Source organism: Anomaloglossus baeobatrachus, chromosome 12 (assembly GCF_048569485.1).
Source record: "Anomaloglossus baeobatrachus isolate aAnoBae1 chromosome 12, aAnoBae1.hap1, whole genome shotgun sequence".
Lineage (NCBI taxonomy): Eukaryota > Metazoa > Chordata > Amphibia > Anura > Aromobatidae > Anomaloglossus > Anomaloglossus baeobatrachus.
This window is the reverse complement of record NC_134364.1, coordinates 62,743,959-62,758,975: the sequence shown is the minus strand read 5'-3', so window position 1 is coordinate 62,758,975 and position 15,017 is coordinate 62,743,959. Positions and strand designations below refer to the sequence as shown.

Here is a 15,017-nt window from a genome sequence, read left to right as displayed (position 1 = left end):
ATTGGGAGAATGTCATATGGTCTGATGAAATCAAAGTAGAACAGGTTGGTAGAAACACAAATTGTTGTGTTTGGATGAGACAGAATGCTGAGTTGCATCCAAAGAACATCATACCTACTGTGAAACATGGAGGTGGCAACATCATGCTTTGGGGCTGTTTCTTTGCAAAGGGACCAGGATGACTGATCTGTGTACATGATAGAATGAATGGGGCCATGTACTGTGAGATTTTGAGTGCAAACCTCCTTCCATCAGCAAGAGCATTGAAGATGAAACATGGCTGGGTGTTTCAGTATGATAATGATCCCAAGCACACCGCCAGGGCAGCAAAGGAGTAGCTTCGTAAGAAGCATATGAAGGTCCTGGAGTGGCCTAGCCAGTCTCCAGATCTTAACCCCATAGAAAACCTTTTGGAGGAAGTTGAAAGTCAGTGTTGCCCAGCGACAGGCCCAAAACATCACTGCTCTAGAGGAGATCTGCCTGGAGGAATGGGCCAACACACCCACCAACAGTGTGTGCCAACCTTGTGAAGACTTGCACAAAACGTCTGACCTCTGTCATTGCCAACAAAGGAGATAGAACAAAATATTGAGATGAACTTTTGTTATTGACCAAATACTTATTTTCCACCATAATTTGCAAAACAAAATCTTCCAAATCAGGTGATTTTCTGGATTTGTTTTCTCATTTTATCTCTCTTAGTTGTGGTCACCTATGATGTCAATTACAGGCAAACCTCCTCTTTATAAGTAGGAGAACGTGCACAATTGGTGGCTGACTAAATACTTTTTTTTCCCACTATGTGTGTGTGTATAATATATATATATATATATAGTATACATACATTTTATATACATATATACACACATACACACCCACAAAGCTATATATCATGTATGTACACACACACACACACACACACACGTATGTATGTGTGTATATATATATATATATGTATATATATGTATGTATGTATGTGTGTATATATATATATATATATATATATAATTATAATTATACACACAGTACAAGAGAGAAATGCCACCATAGCGTGACCAGACCACATATTACCCGAATACAACCACATGAAGGGGAGAAATACCGCCACTCCATGACCAGAAGACATAAGTGACCGAATAATACTAAAATAATGATCATTAAGAAAAACCACAATACTAATAACACTTATATTACCATCAGTACCATTATACACTGGAGCTCTGTATATAGTGTCAGTGTACAGGTAATACAGTGATCACCAGTGACATACACAGGAGCTCTGTATATAGTGTATAGTGTGTGTGTACATGTAATACACAGACTTACCAGTGACCTCTCTAGCTGAACTTATTCCTCTTCATCCGGCACTGACCACTATCACTTCTTCCTGTCATGACGCGACTGTGCAGAAAATAGCACACAGTCACCTATAGCCGATCATTCCCAGAGCACATTCCACACTTTTCCCCCAATTTCTACACCACGTCAGACTTTTGTTCCCTCCCATGGAAGATAGTTTTCTCAAAATTAATTACATTACAGCAGTAATATTGTCCCCTCATTTTCTCCTACAGTAATTATATCCACCATAAACCAATAATTTATGTTCCTTGTTATGGCTCCATATAGTAATTATGTCTCCCCTCCTAGCCCCCTTATATTTAATAATGTCCCCCTTTTTAGCCCCCTTTATTTAATAATGTCTCCCATCCTGGCTCACTTTATTTAAGTGTTTCTCTTCTGGCCCCCTTTATTTAATGTCTTCCACTCTTGGCCCCTATGTTTCTCCGTACCAGGTTCCTAAACTGCCCCATTTTAGACCCCATCCTGGGCTCCTATATCCACTAGCCTGTCCATTCACAGAGGAAGGAACAGAAAGGTTCTTCTCCTCTTCCTGCACTCCGCCGATTTGGTCAAATGGCTACCCCACCCATCCGAGGCCGCATGCAGAAGTCATAGCGGCGCACAGCAGTGACGTTAAAAGATGTGATGTAGTAGGTACACAGACATGCACACACATGCACACTGACACATGCACGCAGAAGAGCGCACACACACGCAAACACACTTACATACGTAGAAACACAGACACTCAGACAAATGCATGCAGACAGGTACACAGACCTATGCAACACGTGCAGGCAAATGCATACAGACACCCAGACATATGCAGACAAATGCAGAAAGACATGCGCACTCATGCAGACAAACACACACTCATACATACGTAGACAGGCATGAACACACAGGCACACATCTATAAACACAGAAATGCGTGCATATTAGTGCATCTCAATAAATTACCGTATACTGTCATCAAAAAGTTAATTTATTTCAGTAATTCAATACAAAAAGGGAAACACATTATTATATAGAGTCATTACACACAGAGGGATCTATTCCTATTTATTATTTAGAGTCATTACACACAGAGGGCTCTATTCCTATATATTATATAGAGTCATTACACACAGAGGGATCTATTCCTATATATTATATAGTCATTACACACAGAGGGCTCTATTCCTATATATTATATAGTCATTACACACAGAGGGCTCTATTCCTATATATTATATAGTCATTACACATAGAGGGCTCTATTCCTATATATTATAGAGAGACATTACACACGGAGGGCTCTATTCCTATATATTATATAGAGTCATTACACACAGAGGGCTCTATTCCTATATATTATATAGTCATTACACACAGAGGGCTCTATTCCTATATATTATATAGAGTCATTACACACAGAGCGATCTATTCCTATATATTATATAGTCATTACACACAGAGGGCTCTATTCCTATATATTATATAGTCATTACACACAGAGGGCTCTATTCCTATATATTATATAGCCATTACACACAGAGGGATCTATTCCTATATATTATAGAGAGACATTACACACAGAGGGCTCTATTCCTATATATTATATAGAGTCATTACACACAGAGCGATCTATTCCTATATATTATATAGTCATTACACACAGCGGGCTCTATTCCTATATATTATATAGTCATTACACACAGAGGGCTCTATTCCTATATATTATAGAGAGACATTACACACGGAGGGCTCTATTCCTATATATTATATAGTCATTACACACAGAGGGCTCTATTCCTATATATTATATAGTCATTACACACAGAGGGCTCTATTCCTATATATTATAGAGAGTCATTACACACAGAGGGCTCTATTCCTATATATTATATAGTCATTACAGAGGGATCTATTCCTATATAGTATATAGAGTCATTACACACAGAGGGATCTATTCCTATATAGTATATAGAGTCATTACACACAGAGGGATCTATTTCACGTGTTTATTTTTGTTAATATTGATGATTATGGCTTACAGCCAATGAAAACCCAAAAGTCGTCATCTCAAAAAATTGGAATATTATATATTAACTGTGACACGGCTGGGTTGGCACAAGAATAATTGGAGGCGCAGTGCGTTCCGGCCAGCCTAGAAACAGGCAGTCCCACGGCCTTGGCACTGCCTCTGGCGGAGCTGCCTGGGGCCCCCTGCCATAGCCGAGCTCACAATTACTGGGGGCCCACTAAGGACCTGGGGCATCCCCCGGCAGCCCGGTGGGCCAGTCCGACTCTGGTTGTGTTTGGTATTGCCGCATTCACGTAAAAGGGTGGAATTGTAATTCTGGATACAGACAATAGACCGGAGCGGCGCAGCTTTAGGAAGAAGCTGTCAGATTCTTCTAGTATTGTATGAACCCCCCACCCCCTTGGCTGTGGCTCAGGTGCAAATGACCAATGCCAGAATTAAGTAAATTATCCCGAACGAGGCAATGAAGTAATGTTATTAACACATTGTGGACATGTAGTTGTTTTATGTTGGATTTTGAAATCAAGATTCTAGTCTGATCTGTTTTTTCCCATTTTTTATTTTTGAGATTGCTGCTGCGGCAGGTAATAAACCCGTCCTCCGCCCCAGACAGCACGTCTCTGCTTTCTAAACGTGTTAGGAGACTATTTTTCTCTGGACATGCTGCGGATGGTTTTGATTTGACAGAAACTGTATCATATTTAACCATTAAGATCCCAAACCTCGCGGCGGTCTGATGGGAACGAGCCGCTGCACCTGGAACCCAAGCACAAGGATATTACAGAAAATGTCCAGTCATCAAGTACCTGATAGTATATAAATGCTGCTGTTTATTGTTATAGGACAACCCTTTTATAGTTTTTTTTCATATATTGTAGGTGATAAATATATAATTACGGGAGATTCGGTTACTGAAACCCTCAGGAATCCTGAGCATAGGGCTCAAAGTCATTTGTGAATCAAGTGTTACTGAGCATGTGCGACCATTACTCCAATAGACTGAGCATGTGTGACCACTGCACACAAGAGGACTTTGGGAGACCAGTTCTTATGATTAGCGGGGTTCCAGTGATTGTACATTTCTCTTGTAGATAGGTAATTTTATTTATCAGACAACCTTTTTTAAAGGCTATAGACAGCTTAGACATTGAAAGAAATGTGTTTACCCTCAGCTTTAGTTAATAAAGTTTCAGGTTGCAATCTTCATTCAATCATTCATTTTTATACCCACTGATATGCAGTTACAGCCATATCTAGGTGTCAAGTTTTTTCTTTTGTTGGAGTGTCTCTCCCAGTATAGGTGTAATGTGAGGTCTGTGTTTCTCTCTCAGAGTGATATAAACTGAATGTGACCTCTGTGTCTCTTTCTCTTGGTAATATAGGCTGGATGTGAGTTTTTGTCTCTCCCAGTAATATAGGCTGGATATGAGCTCCGTTTCTCTCTTGATAATATAGGCTGGATGTGAGCTCCGTTTCTCTCTTGATAATATAGGCTGGATGTGAGCTCCGTTTCTCTCTTGATAATATAGGCTGGATGTGAGCTCCGTTTCTCTCTTGATAATATAGACTGGATGTGAGCTCCGTTTCTCTCTTGATAATATAGGCTAGATGTGAGCTCCATTTCTCTCTCTTGGTAATATAGGCTAGATGTTAGCTTTGTGTCTTTCACCCAGTAATATAGGCTGGATGTGAGCATTGTGTCTCTCTCAGTAATATAGGCTGGATGTGAGCATTGTGTCTCTCTCTTGGTAATATAGGCTGGATGTGAGCATTGTGTCTCTCTCTTGGTAATATAGGCTGGATGTTAGCTTTGTGTGTCTCTCTATGGTAATAAATTCTGAGCACATTTTTATATAAGCGTTTTTGATTTTTGGGTTATTGTATGGGTTACCCCCATTTATGTCCTGTTTGTTTCTTTAGGTACAGGCAGTGGTTCTCTTTCTCATGCCATCATCCGTACCGTGGCCCCCACCGGACATCTTTACACGGTGGAGTTCCACCAGCAGAGAGCGGAGAAAGCTATGGAGGAATTCCGCCAACATAAAGTAGATCATCTGGTCACTGTGAAGAACCAGGACGTATGCAAGAACGGATTTGGGGTGTCTCACGTCGCAGATGCCGTCTTTTTGGACATCCCATCCCCCTGGGAGGCTATTGGTCATGCGAAGAATGCGTTAAAGATTGAAGGTAACTCTTACCAAACTATTCTAGCAGATCTCGTGCTCCATCCCTGGCGGTTTAAGTCCACCAACATGGAAGCTGCTCTTGATTTGGGGATAGTGCCCTATGGGGTGGGGGAGTAGTCACACATGGCAGATTTATTTTTTTTTCTTGTTTTTTTTTTATATGGTAAAATAATTTACATCATTGAAAACCGCAACTCATCCATTGATTAAAAAACCCCCAAACAACAACAGAAAAAAAAGTTATTGCTCTTGGAAAAAGAAGAGCAAAAATGAAAATTGGCTGCGGCAGAAAAGGGTTAATGCTATCAATGTGATTCCGACTCCTGGGCCTTGTAGGACTGCAGCCATATTGACGGTGTGAGGTTGGTTTGCATTCCTGGGACTTGTAGTACCCCAGGCACATGTATCTCCTCTGGTTCTCCCCGTGGTGAGCAGCTTTGTGTTAGGTGCATTATTGATGGCACATGGAGGTGATGCAAAATATGGCTCCTTAATTAGTAACGCGTCCGCTGGCACACCGCTGCTAATGATCATTGCACTTGGGCTCCTATATGACCCCCAGCGACTGGAGAGAGGATAATTGAGTCCATGGTTCTCTAATAAACCTCCTGCTGCATTTATATTCTGCTGATAATTACACCCTGCACGTTTCAGGGGTTTATTAATAGGCCGACGTTTATGGAGCCGCTTCGCCCTGCGTCTCAGCAAACAAGCTTATTCCGCGTATAATGAAAAGTTACACCATTTCCCAATCTGGTTTCTAAATCAATTTCTCACGTTTTTTCAAGATCTCTGCTTGCTCCGCTCCTTCTTTGATAAGGGGTCACATCATTTGATGAACGTCAGGGGTCCGATCTGAGAATGAAGGGATGCGGAGCACTTTGACCCAGACAGCTGCAATCGGGGGACACCAGAATATGGTCAGCAGCTCATTCATGTTCAAGTCCATCCTTTTCTAATGAAGTGATGGCACATTGCAGGATTAATTATTGTGACACACTCAAAGGCGTCCTTAGAAATACAGAAGCATTTGCTCAAACGTTTCTTCACAGAACAGATTGTAACACTCAAGGCCGGCGTAGGGGCAGCGAGTGGGATTAGTGGACCTATTGTACCACAGGGGGCTCCTGGGCTTACCCTTTAGTGAGAAGGGCTTAACTAAACTCCCACCACGAGGTGGACGCCAGGTATCACTCCCAGGGCAGTGACTGGGACTGTGGCAGCTGACCCCAGGACAGGTGACTGACTCAAGTACAGGTGTGTACGGACAGGTACGGTGAGCACAGCAGGAACAGACAGGTATGGGAAGGCAGTCTTGGGTGTAGGAGATGGACACAAGGATAATAGGACCTCACAGCTAGCTAGTAGATTGGTATACTGACTAACTGAATTTGTTGCGCAGGCACCTTCCCTAATGGGAGGATGTCTTAAATGGTGTGCGGTTTAAAGAACCTTTTGGATTTTTCCTGACCCAGAGATACTATACTTTTGTGGCTTATCTTTATTACAAGAAAAATATTCTTTGTATTTGAAAAAAGTTTTTCATGAAAGCTGTGTTTTTATGGAAACGTGAAGCAGGATCATTCCTTTGTTCACCTGTGCCTCAGACGCTGAACAGCAGTGGGATCCTGTGCTTCAACACCGCCAGGAGTGCAGACATCTTGGGGTGAGCGCTATACTGACCCTGTCTTACAGCAGAATTATACTCCTGAGCTGCACTCACAGTTTTACTAATTGCCAGCAAGAACGGTCCTCAAGCTTGTCAACAAAGACATCACCTAGCACCTTTGCGGAGTTATTAGTTAAGGCCATTTATCTGGTTCCCGATAATGCAAACCAGCAGAAGAATTTCGGCAAGAAAGTCGGGAGATTTCAACTCTGAAGGTGGCAAATTAATAAATATGGATGATGGTTGTTTTCCGATGACTAATGCGCTGCTGTGGAGGGCATGTAGCGTTGATTCTGGCTCTGCGTTTCCTTCATTCTCAGTCGAGGTCAGACCCCCACCAATCCTAAAGCGATGGCATTTCCTAGTGACGTATAATCGCTTCTTAAGATAGGAGCGCTCCTTTAAAGGACCCATTGGAGCCTCGACGGTCTTCTGTTTACCGCTTTATCGTCTAAAAATTAATTCATGTTGATGGAGAGCGATCAAATAAATTCCCCTAATGGATTCCATCTGCCACGCTGAAAATGGAAAAACCCGATTATGCTGCAGGGATTTGTTCTGTTACCAGGGGTTTCAATGTGTTTTTTTTTCTTAATCCCGGGTAGGGTCCGCTCTGTATAAGCATACACATTGGCAACACTGTCCCCATTGGGGCTCACAATCTAGAGTCCCTATCTGTATGTCTTTGGAGTGTGGGAAGAAACCGGAGTACCCGGAGGAAACCCACGCAAACACAGGGAGGACATACAAACTCCTTGCAGATGGTGTCCTTGGTGGGATTTGAACCCAGGACCCCAGCGCTGCAAGACTACAGTGCTAACCACTGAGCCACCGTGCCGCTTTGCTTTTTTCCGCAGCTGCTGATTTACCTGCTCATATGTGTAATGCTAATTGCCCCGAGTTGTGGACGGCGCCTGGTACCTTATAAATAAGTCATATTGTCACGCTAGGTACGGGGAAGTACCAAGCGAATGGGAGAAGGGAGGGAAAACCCTGTGTTTAGGGAAGGGGGTTTTGGTGACCTCGGACCAAACCTACCGCTGGTTCCTGGTGTCTCTCACCGCCCTAGATAGGTTCCACTCCTATACGCTGAGCCGGATACCTGACCCTAGGTGTTTCTAGTGCAGGGCCCTAAATACAGAACAGATGGGATTAGCTCTTTGTCAACCGCACTAAACACTATAGAAGACAGAAGGAGGACACACAGGGGAAAATGCATGAACTACTTATCATTAGATGACTCTGGTAGAAGTTCAGCAGCGTTTTCAGCAACGATACTTCAGATGAGAGCAAGCCACCTGCTTGCAAACAGAGCTTGAATGGACTGGAAATATCACCAGCACCAGTCCAAGGAAGGAAGGGCTCCAAGATAATGCTGATGATCAGCAGCTGGGTGGAAGTCGAGCTCCTGCTGTGTCCAAAAGGGGGAGAGATGAATCCAGCAGGAAAGATACCTATACCAATGAATACTAACAACAGGAACAATGGAAAGTCAGGGAGCATTCTGCTCAGCCAAACACTGTGACCTTCTATGGCCAGAAACCACATGACTGTCTGTCAGCCGTGATACACCTGTGACACACCTGTCCATGACACATATATTGTCTGAGCGCAGGTAACCCGCAGAATGCTGAGCGTTTCCTCCTAAGCGTACGTTGCGGTATGCCGTGGGTTGTGCATCCTCACTGTTTTCCGCATTTGCTCCAAATTTTGCTCCTTGGATTTTCCCCCGTTGCAGAAACGTCCCATGTGGACGTACCCTAAAGCACAAAATTTGGGGTAGGGGGATGCTTAAGAAATATATTGCATGCGGATGACCTTCCCGCCATTAGCAGAAGACACAGCACATAATGGGTTACTGAGCTTTTATCGCGCGCGTCTCTCTTGTGATTTTTGCATTTTTTATATGCTTTTTGACTCATGGCTGTGTAGTGGTAATGGCAGCCCCCACCCATCGCCTACACGCAGGGATCGGTGACGTGGAGGCAGCAGCTGGTCAGCCCAGCAAACACTGCCATGTGTAATACTGGATGAATTTGTGGTCTGTGGATTTGGGGGGGGGGGGGGTAACATCTGAATCCAAACCCTGTTCTGCAGGATCCCAGTAATAGACCCTGCTATCCTGTGCTCACCTGATTATAAGGCTCGGAGCCGTCGTGGGCGGATGCCGGCCTGTGCACTGTTATCATCTGACCTTTCTCCTCTTCTCCGATCTGTGTTTTAGTAACCTGTGTGCTGGAATATTTTTGCTTTCTGCAGCGGCAGACATTCTGTATGTAGCTTATTGTAATATTTTGCGTCAAGACTGCAAAATTAAAGGGATTTTCCAATTCACCAATCAGTGTTCACCTGCTGCCCTTGTGTTGTGTTTTGATCGAGATATATATTATTTTTTTTTTTATTTTTATTTTTTTTTTAAGGGGTATTAATATTTCAGAAAAAGATGGCAAACCCCTTACTGCTCCCGAAACTGAAATGGCTGCAGTGTTGATTTTAGAGCCTTGTACCCGGCATGGGGAAGGGGAGGGCTGCGGTTTCCCTGCACAACATGGGGGGGTGGGGTGCAGATCCCTTGCACAAGTGGGGGGGGGGAGGGGTTTCCCTGCACAGGATGGAGGGGTGGAGCTCCCCTGCCCTGGTTGGGGGTGAAGGGGTGGGGCTTCCCCTGCCCAGGGTGAAGGGGTGGGGCTTCCCCTGCCCAGGGTAAAGGGGTGGGGCTTCCCCTGCCCAGGGTAAAGGGGTGGGGCTTCCCCTGCCCAGGGTAAAGGGGTGGGGCTTCCCCTGCCCAGGGTGGAGGGGTGGAGGTATGGGGACCCCCTGGCCCAGATGGGCGGGGTAGGGTTCCCCCTGCACCCCTTGCCCTAGATGGGGGGTGGGGCTCCCCCTGCCCTGGATGGGGGGTGGAGGGGTGTGACTCCCCTGCACAACTTGACCGGGGTGGAGGGCTGCAGCTCCTCTTCCTCTGCATGGCATGTGGGAGGGGAGGGTTAGGTCTTCCATGCACAGTAGAGGGGGTGGAATGGCAGGGCTGTGGCTCTCCTGCACAGCGGGGATATAATACATCAGAAGGCTGCAGATTTGTGACTATAGATGATCAATATAATGGTGTCGATATACAACACTGCCCCTGGGCTAAATGTACGTGTCCGCTTTAATAAGACAAAGGCTCCGGCCGCAGTCGATCTCTCTGTATCAGTCACATTTTATCCTTTTTACTAACCTCTTGATTAGTCGCCTGTAAACTGTGGAGTCATTTTTTGCAGAATGTGTCTGTGCAGGGATTAAGCGTTTTAGTGGGATAAGTGATGTGTTGCAGAACGTAGGGTCATTACGTCACCCATGTGCCGCTGCTTCACCTTCTTATCTGTTAACCCACTGCTCAGACACATGGCTACAGAGACGACTCCTTTATGAGCGGATGAGATTCTCAGTCCGGAGTTGTTGGATTTTCCCACCTGCAATAATCTATTTTCATTGGTCTGATTACTGCAGACAGGGAATTTAAAGGGGCTGGGTCATCAGAAGAGCCCCCTTTAAAGGTAAGTCTGCACATTAATAGGCTAATCTCTGCAGGTCTGCCTCCTCATTCTCCTGACTGAGCTGTTATCACTAGGAGAGGCTCAATATACATTACATGCCGGCCATTCAGCGCTTACAGAGCAGTGCTCCTTATTTTGGCACATAAAAGGGGTGTCCTGAATGGGGTGCCTATTCTCTGGCCACATCGGCTATTAGCAGCTTATGAACAGGATTAGTTCTGCAGTTGGTGGCGTCACTGGCTGGGGGCAGCGGGCCCACTGGTTGCGTCACTGGCTGAGAGTGGCAGGTCTGCTGACTAAGTCACTGGCTGGGGGCGGCAGGCTTGCTGGCGGCGTCACTGGCCGGGGGCGACGGGCCCACTGGTGCAATCACTGGTCGGGGCGGTGGTCCCATTGGGTGCGTCACTAGCTGGATGCAGCGAGCCCGCTGGTGCAGCCACTGGCCAAGGGTGGCGATGTCACTGGCCGGGGGTGGAGGGCCTGCTGTTGCAGTCACTGGCAGTGGTGGAGGGCCGGCTGGTGCAGTCACTGGCAGGGGTGGAGGGCCCGCTGGTGCAGTCACTGGCAGGGGTGGAGGGCCCGCTGGTGCAGTCACTGGCAGGGGTGGAGGGCCCGCTGGTGCAGTCACTGGCAGGGGTGGAGGGCCCGCTGGTGCAGTCACTGGCAGGGGTGGAGGGCCCGCTGGTGCAGTCACTGGCAGGGGTGGAGAGCCCGCTGGTGCAGTCACTGGCAGGGGTGGAGGGCCCGCTGGTGCAGTCACTGGCAGGGGTGGAGGGCCCGCTGGTGCAGTCACTGGCAGGGGTGGAGGGCCCGCTGGTGCAGTCACTGGCAGGGATGTATGGCCCGCTGGTGCAGTTACTGGCTAGTGCAGTGGGTTCGTTGATACCGTCACTAATAAAATGACTGCTGACTTCTATGTGAAGAGTTCATCACAATTGCACAACACTGCGACGTTGCACGTTCAAAAAGATGTGGTGACTGGGTTTAAAACAACCCTGCACCTTTCCCCTATATATTACCAGCGAAGCTGCTACTGAAGCCCCATTCTTCCCCGTCTGGGTCACCAGGAGCGCGGCACATGCTGCGCTCAATCCTCCTCTTCTTCCCCTTGTTACAGTAGAGAGCTGCAGAATGTGCCAAATTAATTCCTTGTTAATCTCGTTAATTAGCTGAGCTGCGAATAGCAGAAAACACAAATGTTCTGCTCTCCTTATGTCAGCAAGTGCCTGAGCCGCTCCTGGCCTCCCATATCCTGATGAGATTGTAGTCCGGAGCTGGAATCTATAACGCTGCCTCACACATCTGCTTCTCATAGATCGGATATTCCCATGGAGAGCCCGGTCCGTGTGTTCCTACAGATCAGCATCTGAATCTTCAAGGGGCTTTTCCAGTGAAAAATAGTTAAGAATTCTGTGTGTAGTGTTGGCTAAGCCAGCCCCCTTCTGTGTGTATCGGCTGTGACTGAGGAGGGGGATGGCTTGGCTATTGAAATAAGCAGTCGGTCGTCCCTCTCCACACTGATGATGTACCTGCACACGGGTTTTGCACAGGGACCAGTTAAGGAGCGGCTACCAGGGGATTGGAGTGACTGTATTCATTATTTATCCTACTATTTACAGCTGCTTTTTTTTTTGGGAATGGCCCTTTTTTAAGGGGAATATAGTTTTAGGACAGAACCCTTAATATTTTGGTGGCAGATATGGGCTTGTAGTCGGCCTCTCCTCAGCCATCACCCACCGGACTGTTCCATACTGGTCTTCCGGCTTCTGCTTTAGCAGAAGGACAGTAGGTGACCGCTGCAGCCAATCGCAAGACCTGTTCACTCAGTCTCCACACCAACCTCTCCATTTTTCGGCAGACGTCTTGGCATTTGGCTTCATTATATCCTCTGTGCTGCACAGAAGGCTGCGTGTCCATGTCTCCCACAGGCTGAGTGTATGATGGGGCTGGGGAAGGGTCCACCACAAGTGTTACCCCGCACCACCCGCATCCTCTCATCCTCTGCTTCCAAAATCACAAGTCCTGTGGCAGTGACGGCTCCCAGTCCCTGAGCTGTCAGTGTACTCTCTTCATATCCTCCTATTTTAGGCATGACTGATAATTCCTGACAGCACCCTCGGGCCACTCACTGTCTACAATGGTATTTGTCCCTGGCAGCTAAAGAGTTACTGGTTTACGAAAAGGTCAGGATTTTGGTATGAATATTCTGCTGTTATTGGTTCCCATGGAAATCCACGTACTCTTTATTTTAATATTGCTTTTCCTTATCTGGGCTCTCATCAGCATCCAGCAGCTTTTCCATCAGGCACGTCACCTCTAAGTAAATATATTTCTAAAGGTGATACTGACATAAATTTCTCACCAGATGTCAGTAACAACTTATCCAGTCAAAGGAAGGTGAGCTGTGACATCCATATTGTGAATGGCGGATCCTGTGTTATCTACTGTATATAGAGGTGTTATCAGTCATTGTACAGGAGGAGGAGGTGAGCTGTGACATTCATATTGTGAATGGTGGATCCTGTGTTATCTACTGTATAAAGAGGTGTTATCAGTCATTGTACAGGAGGAGGAGGTGAGCTGTGACATCCATATTGTGAATGGTAGATCCGGTGTTATCTACTGTATATAGAGGTGTTATCAGTCATTATACAGGAGGAGGAGGTGAGCTGTGACATCCATATTGTGAATGGTAGATCCGGTGTTATCTACTGTATATAGAGGTGTTATCAGTCATTATACAGGAGGAGGTGTTTATATCTTATTATTGAAGCTGCCAAATCCATTAAGTGAATCCTTACTACATCTCATGGCTTTTTTTCTGTCAGAAAAATCCCATTGAAATCAGTTACTGGAATTTTCTGAGATAATGACTTTTGGGTTTTCATTGGCTGTAAGCCATAATCATCAACATTAACAGAAATAAACACGTGAAATAGATCCATCTGTGTGTAATGACTCTATCTAATATATAAAGCTCAGTGTGTGTGTGTGTGTGTGTGTGTGTGTGTGTGTGTGTGTGTGTGTGTGTGTGTGTGTGTATGTATGTATGTATGTCCGCTAAAGGAATCCGCACCGTCGCATTTACAATCACGAAATTTTGCACAAACGCCTCGTGACCCAGGGAGCGTTGTAGACTGTTTTGACAGAAAAAATTAACCCTGTGCTTTACATTTAGGGGCACTTTGCACACTACGACATCGCAAGCCGATGCTGCGATGCCGAGCGTGATAGTCCCCGCCCCCATCGCAGCTACGATATCATGGTGATAGTTGGCGTAGCGAACATTATCGCTACGGCAGCTTCACATGCACTCACCTGCCCTGCGATGTCGCTCTGGCCGGCGACCCGCCTCCTTATTAAGGGGGTGGGTCGTGCGGCTTCATAGCGACGTCACACGGCAGGTTCCAATAGAAGCGGAGGGGCGGAGATGAGCGGGACGTAAACATCCCACCCACCTCCTTCCTTTCGCATAGCTGGCGTGAGCCGCAGGACGCATGTCGGAGATGTTCCTCGCTCCTGCAGCTTCATACACAGCGATGTTTGCTGCCGCAGGAACGAGGAACAACATCGTAACATCGGTCATTGCCAAATTATGGAAATGACCGACGCTACACCAATGATACGATTACGACGATTTTGCGCTCGTTAATCGTATCAAAAAGGCTTTACACACTACGATATCAACAGCAATGCCGGAAGTGCGTCACTTTCAATTTGACCTCACCGACATCGCACCTGCGATGTCGTAGTGTGCAAAGTGCCCCTTAGTCTCTCTAAAATCCTGCCGCTATTAAACTGAATGGAGGTGGGAGCTATAGGTTATTAATAGCAACTGTCAGTGGTTGCTATAGGAACAAAATAAACAGTTAGTTGAACCTTATGCGTGAGGTTATATGATGTCAGTGGAGAGATGGATAGACAGAAAAAGACAGACAGATGGGGAAAGAGACAGACAGACAGCCCTGGAGAGAGAGACAGCCCTGGAGAGAGAGAGACAGCCCTGGAGAGAGAGAGAGACAGCCCTGGAGAGAGAGAGAGACAGCCCTGGAGAGAGAGAGAGACAGCCCTGGAGAGAGAGAGAGACAGCCCTGGAGAGAGAGAGAGACAGCCCTGGAGAGAGAGAGAGACAGCCCTGGAGAGAGAGAGAGACAGCCCTGGAGAGAGAGAGAGACAGCCCTGGAGAGAGAGAGAGACAGCCCTGGAGAGAGAGAGACAGCCCTGGAGAGAGAGAGAGACAGCCCTGGAGAGAG

General features: G+C 46.2%; 1 protein-coding gene across 1 annotated transcript in view; it reads left to right on the top strand.

Annotated features, from left to right (window-relative positions):
- The window catches only part of TRMT61A (tRNA methyltransferase 61A), a 31,260-nt gene that overhangs the window by 10,528 nt on the left and 5,715 nt on the right, over nucleotides 1–15,017 (top strand). The window contains exon 3 of the mRNA XM_075331268.1: nucleotides 5,291–5,557. Within this exon, the coding sequence (XP_075187383.1) occupies nucleotides 5,291–5,557 (267 nt within the window). The remainder of the gene's footprint in view (nucleotides 1–5,290; nucleotides 5,558–15,017) is intronic.